This window comes from Haliotis rubra, unplaced genomic scaffold (assembly GCF_003918875.1).
Source record: "Haliotis rubra isolate DU_JTF1 unplaced genomic scaffold, ASM391887v1 Scf1295, whole genome shotgun sequence".
Classification (NCBI taxonomy): Eukaryota; Metazoa; Mollusca; class Gastropoda; order Lepetellida; family Haliotidae; genus Haliotis; species Haliotis rubra.
Window position 1 is genome coordinate 219,790 of NW_025765220.1, and position 6,750 is coordinate 226,539.

The 6,750-nt window shown below is 39.0% G+C and overlaps 1 protein-coding gene across 1 annotated transcript; it reads right to left on the reverse strand.

Moving 5' to 3' along the window:
* Positions 1–4,917: 4,917 nt before the first annotated feature.
* On the reverse strand, positions 4,918–6,592 carry LOC124267015 (neutral protease-like; the record flags this gene model as incomplete). Its single annotated transcript, XM_046701860.1, is given in 7 exon segments — positions 4,918–5,932; positions 5,934–6,080; positions 6,082–6,111; positions 6,113–6,225; positions 6,228–6,443; positions 6,446–6,508; positions 6,511–6,592. Coding segments are annotated over 7 exon segments (1,041 nt in total), but the record flags the coding sequence as incomplete, so codon positions are not given.
* Positions 6,593–6,750: the final 158 nt, after the last annotated feature.

Sequence of the window (6,750 nt, forward strand, 5' to 3'; positions counted from 1 at the left end):
TGTTAGCAAATACGGTTGCCACAACGTTAACCTTTTTTACGTTGCTACAACGTAACGCTGTAACTTCCTATCAGTATTTCTACATTGAAATAGTTTACATTGCCATTGATTATTGTCATGGCTGTATATCCTAGACAGCGCTTACATCTGTATGCATTCCATGCTATAAAATAATTGTCATTTAAATAACAGGGATTCAGTGATGTGAATCTATGACCCGGCTAGCATTCAGGCGTCGAACCAGCTTTGAGTCAGTATAATGTGTCTAAGTGGGGTATTCATGCTTCACTGCGGCATGGTATCTCAGTGGGCTAGCACTATAAAACAAGCTTCAGTCTGGGCTAGTACAAAGCAGCCGCACATACACATACACACGCATGCACGTCGCCATACAGCGAAATATTCTCAAGCACGACGTTAAACCCAAATTTACCTCACCTCACCTCACATAGAAAATGGACAAAGCGGCGTTAAGCTGAACTTACTCAGTTTCATGTGATGCAAACGGTATGACGTATTAATCTATATAATTAATATGTTTACTGACATACAGTCATGGGACATTGGTTTCTGTCACTGTGCATAATTTCCATAGACTGACTACCCGTGAAGGTCCGGGTTAGAATATTGATCTTCAATAACCCATGCTTGTCGTAAGAGGCGACTAACGGGATCGGGTGGTCAGGCTCGCTGACTTGGTTGACATGTTGTTGATCACTGGATTGTCTAGTTCAGACTCGATTATTTACTGGAATATTGCTGAGTGCTGCGTAAAACTAAACTCACTCACTCACTCCATAGACGTACATGTTAATTTGGTGCAGCTAGAAAAATTGTCTTGAATTTATTTTTCGTTTGATCTTGTTCATGTGTCATGAATCATCTCAGCTGCAAAGACATAGTTTCCGTTGTATTTTTCATTCAGTATTTCAAGAATGACCAAACTTTGATTGATACGTGTCATGGTTATGACAATTTTTAACATGGCGGTCAATGGGGAAAGAATACACAATCTGGTATATAAGTTGCTCATGTAACTACAATGCAGAAAATACTTGAAGGAACATTACATGGAAATTATGTGTCTGTGACCAAGATGATTTCCTATAAACCTGCAAACTTTTACAACCAAATAACGAAAACTGAATTATTGAAAATTCTTACAGCTACAAATAACATGCAAGTCTGTGAGAATTTTTTCGACTGACGAATACTTATGTCCCATGACTGTATCTCCAATATGTCTGCTATTGTTGCAGGTCTTTTACAGTCAAGGATGTAAGATATGTGGCATTTACGTCTTCCCCTACAAGACAGAGTACCTCATCTGTTCCCAGTGTGGGGAACAACAGTGCGAATGTGACTCAGACGATGATGATGATGTAGATGACTAGGACGATGGTGATGATGTAGACGACTACGACGATGATGATGATGTAGACGACTACGACGACGATGGAGACTTCCGGACATCCAGGAACGGCAGAACTCGGCATGTTGATGCGAGGAAGCCACACCTTCAAGATCTTGTAAGTGCCAGGCAGGAGAGACTTCTGTGTACATTCGTGACCAACTCGTGTTGGTCTGGACGAGCCAGAAGAGAGAGGTTGTTTAGGGAGCGGCGATGAATGCTCCCGTAGGGACACGAGCTAGTTAAATGTCCAGGACGCCCCTTCTATGGGACGTCCCCAAGCAACGCAGACTTATTAACGGGCTTTCGCTTGGAGCGAACTTTCATTGTTTCTTTGAACCGTTGGCTCCTCATCCCACTTTTATGAATCTTTTTAAATATAAAACAGAGTTACACTCTTTAAAGTAGTTTTTCTTGTTACCCATGAAAACGCTTACACTGTGCAAAATAGGCCTATAATCAAACGTTGACCGACTGTGGAAATGCAATACTATTTTCTTTGGTAACAGAGATATTCAGTCGACAATCTTAAACTAGACTTAAACTTTCCAGGGAATTTATTTTAAAGTCAGAAGGAAGTCGTGCCATTATCTCGTACATATATCTTCAATAGTGACCACAACTATTCGCAGATTTGATAAGAGGATCTACGAACTCTTTTTCCCTTGAATTTTCTTGATGTTTTGAAGCTGTTTTCCACTTTTTATTATTAGGCTCCTCTCGACATTCCAAATTATATTCCTGCTTATATTCTTTTCGCAATAGTTTCTTTTTAACTGACAGAAAAATGTGTTAGGCGAGACTTTGACAATTAATTTAAAAACTGGGTATATGGTGTTGACGCGACCCAGTGATCTTACGATAACAATATAGTTATGACAAGAAACACATACTGCTTCAAATTAAGTTGTCAATCCTATTTCCCAAAAAAAAAATAGAAGAAAAAACAAACCAACAAACACAGAGAAGCTCTTTGTCACCCTTCTTTATTGTAGTATTGATGCTACCTGGTGCATTATGTTATAATAATCTTTATTTTGTGCACTGAGAAGGCCACAGGCCCAAAGTACATAAAAGTTATATGTTACATTTGAGAGAATTTAGATCGGGTGAAATCATAGCATAGTAAATGTACATTGAAATATTTCTTTGTAGAAGAACTGGATTTTTACCTACTGCCAACAGTGAGGAGAATTTTAATCACATTTTGGATGGACATAGTATCTCTTTTAATATATTTTGTTCGCAACCGGTCACAAAAATGAACATTATTAGAGAAAATGTAATTCATCTTCTATTTCGTTAAAATTACAAATGCACATATTCATATTTTCTTTTTACATTCATATATCTGCCCTCTTTCAATCAACAAATCCGTAGAGAAGAGCACATCTGAATCGCGCCAGTGCTATTCTAAACTTTTTAACATTAACACAGGATAGATATGACCTCAAGAACTATGGCATTTTTAAACAATGAATAATACGTACTCTTATTTGATGTATGACATCCCTTCACAACTACGTTTGAACATACATGTCTTTTTAGTCTTGTCGTTACGATCAGGGCGAACAACGCAGGGCGATCTCGACGTATTGTGTATTCCATGTAATAATTCCAAACCAATAGAATATAAAAAAGTTTTTACATTGGTTTGCTCAGTTTTTCGGTCCACCTCCTATCCTTGCCAACAGCATCCATAATATAACACTTCTTGGGTAAGCCGATTTGAATGCTAATAATCAACAGCCTTTAGCCAGTAACTTAATGACTTTAATGCTTGTAAGAATGTGCATTGAATTTCCCTACCGCATTCACTCATAAATCCACTGCGTTAATGAGTGTTAATTTTAACGGCACCATATGATAAAATTGACTCTGACTTTGCATCAAATATTTTAAAGAATGAAAAGAGATTATTGCCACTTAGTACACTCAACTGTTTTCATAATTCCAACTAATGCTTTTGTCCCTGTAATCACAGCATATTTTACATGCCTCGTCCATGACAGGCCGCTGGTGAAATATAGTCCCAAATATTTATAAAAGTTAATACACTCCAGCTGCATACACCTTTATATAAGCAGCTTCTTTTTGACACAGTTTGCCTCCATTTTTGAATACTACACCTTTCCTTTTTCTCCATTTACAGTTAATTTTATTTATCGCAGAATCTTCTTAAGTTCATTAATTTGATTCTGTGTTTTCTTGTGTCGATGCTTGAGAACAAAACATAATGTCATCTGCAAATAACATGAGGAAAATATGAACTATATCTAGGTGGAGTTGAATCCTGTGTACACAATTAGTTTCGATTTGTCGTGCTAACTCATTTATAAAAAGGAACATAAGTGATGGGCTGAGTATGCAGCCCTGTCTCACACAGAGTTACCAAGTCGAAATGCTTCTAAGTAATTATGATTACTTTTATCCAAGCCTTTAACATTTTTCTACACATATTGTATAAAGTTTGCTCTATTTTAACAATTGAGACCGTGGGTATTAGGAATAGAGTTTCAAAGTTTTCTTTCGTTGTATTGAATCGAAAGCTTTTGAAAAATCTACCATAAATATTGCGTAGAATTTCCCCCTTTAGAGTTTAAATACCTTTGAATAATACTTCTTTGCGAGTATAAACATATTATCTTTACTGTCGTATATCCCTTGTCTGAAGTTGTAGTTTGCGCTTCAGTTGATCTTATCCTAATGAGTCTCCCCAGCTTATAAAATCTGGCATTTTATTATAGAGGTAAAGTTTTACTAAATATGCTCAGTAGTAAGCATAGCTCTGTAATTATTTGGATTATTTATATTAATTTTGCTATGGATAGGAACTATTATGCCCGAATTACTTAACATCTGGAGAACATTAACAGCTACCAATAATATCAATTAAGGTTAAAGAGCAATTCTAAGTACGGGACGATAAGATCTTATGGAGTATTTAAAAATTCAGATATTGCCTTATCAATTCCTGGTGATTTATTACATTTCAATTGGTTAATGCCATTCCAAGATTTCCATCTCTAGTAATTGGGGAATCAAATTATTACCTTGGTAAGCTCTGAATTCGGATCTGATGGGTTTTCATTCTCGAAATTATCACATGTTACATCGTCATTTTCATTGTGTAAAGAGTTAAACAGTGTCGAAAGTGTTCTAGCCAGTCGTTCATTTCGATGTTGTTTTGAGCTTCATGTCACAGTAATTCAGGTGTTTGAGTTCATACCAGAAATCTTTTTGAATCAGATATACTGTTTTCTATTACTCTCTGTATCTCTTTATAATAATTAAGGCGTTTTTTCCTTACAAATTGAGTTATATTTATTTCTTTTAGCGCAATATTGATCCGTATGATTCTTTTATCTTTCGATTTCCTAAACTTATTCAAAGAGCTCTACATCGGTCTGATTTGAATCTTTCACATTCAGAGTCAAACCATTTATTAGTTGTTGTGGGAGGGCTAACTGTTTTCTTCATGCAAGAGGCGGCCAGACAAGAGTTCCTCGGTCATATAGCTTATACTATCATCAATATTAACGAAAGCACAGTCAATCGATTTATCTAGTAATACTTGTACGTTATCTGACAAAATATTTTCTCTAAACTGTTCACAATTTATCGTTATCCCAACTTCAGACTTAAACGACTTATTCCTACATTTGGCATTATGTTAATTTACATGCAGTGAATTGTTGTAAACGATTCTGTATAAAGGTAAAACAACGTTTCATTTCAGAATATATATTTTTGTTGGTGATGAGTGGTGAGTGTGAGTGCAGGTTAGACGCGACTAACACAAAGGAAATAAAAGTTCGATGGATAAGATGCTGACAAGCCAATGTTCACACTCAGGGTAAAACTGGGATTTTTTACGTCACAACGTCGGATCAGGCGCACAGTCACTGCTGCTTCCAGTCACTGCGCCTTCTGGACCCCTCACTGGTCCTTTACAACATCTATATAAATATGTCCTATTGAAACATCCAGTCATTTCAGAAATATCAACTCAAGATGAACTTGTATATACTTTTAATCAATGAAAGCTACGAAGAGTATATTTTCTGCAATATATTGACAATCATTCATACGTGATTTGAACGTTGACGTCAGTGATAATCATTATCAACGTCAGCAGATACACGCAGGTACAACGACGGAGACCCAGAAAGAAGCTGATATCTCAACTGGCCTGTTGCCATGGCCAATGGGTTGGAGGACTCCCAGGTTGTCGTACACGGCCATGTTGATGGAGTTGCCTGTAGTTGACGTCAGAACGACGTAGTTTGCCTCTGGTGGAGGCGCCAACATAAAGACAGGACGATGGGAGGAGGAGACGGTCAGGTCGGAAGTCAGGGGTCTCGCTGTCAGATAACGTCTCCATGAAGGTGGGCTCCTGACACCCACTGAAAAGTGACCCCTACAACCTGGAAAGATCTTTTCACCACCTGATGATGAGTCGTAGCCGAGGTCGTAGCAAGCACGCATGACGCCACAAGCGCCTTCCTCGAAGGTCGTTGAACTGGCCCCAGTAGATGACGTTTGCTCTGAGGAAGCATTCGAGAGCTTGTCTGATGGGCATGTTGTTTTCCTTAACGAGCTGGTAGAAGGCGTGGTTGAAGATGCCGCTGCTGTAGTGAACATCCACGCTGTTTCTGTAGTCTCTGGTAATGCTTGATTGACCCCCCGTCTCTTGTAGGATCTTAGAAAGTAACGTAGGGCCCCGTTACTGCTTTTAAAGATTTCAGCTCCAACAAACCAGTCGTTAGAGCCACGAGCAAACATTTCAGTTGCCTCCCCTGTTATGTCCGAGAGGCTTCGTTAATACCACCAGACTGATCGTCGTAGATGGGGTTGGAGTTTTGTTCGGTGACACCATGAGCAAGTTCATGAGCAATAACGTCTTGGTTGACAAGTGGGTAGAAAGTGTTTCGGCCATCGCCGAAAGTGAAGGCTACTGCCGTCCCAGAAGAGCGTTTTTCGTAGTTGTTGCCGTAGTGGACAAAGAGAACTGGCTTGAAGTTGGGGGAACCATTGTGTACCATTCAATAAACATACGGGCTGATTTGGTGCCAAAGTTCATGGCGTCAGGACTGGGGAGTAGGCTTGGTTGACGGCGTCGTCATAACCGTTAGCGCAAGTGTAGGAAGCTGCTGGGGGGGCGAGTGTTCCTGCTTGTACCTTGATTCAAAATCTATCACTTTGACGTAGGCGTTTTCCAGAATCACAGAGGGGCCACTGACGGTGGTGTTGAGGCAGAGAGGAGGCTCGCCGTACAAGAACTTTCCAACTTTTAAGTTTCCACCCTCCCCTTTGGCAGGGTTGCTGCATGTTCCATA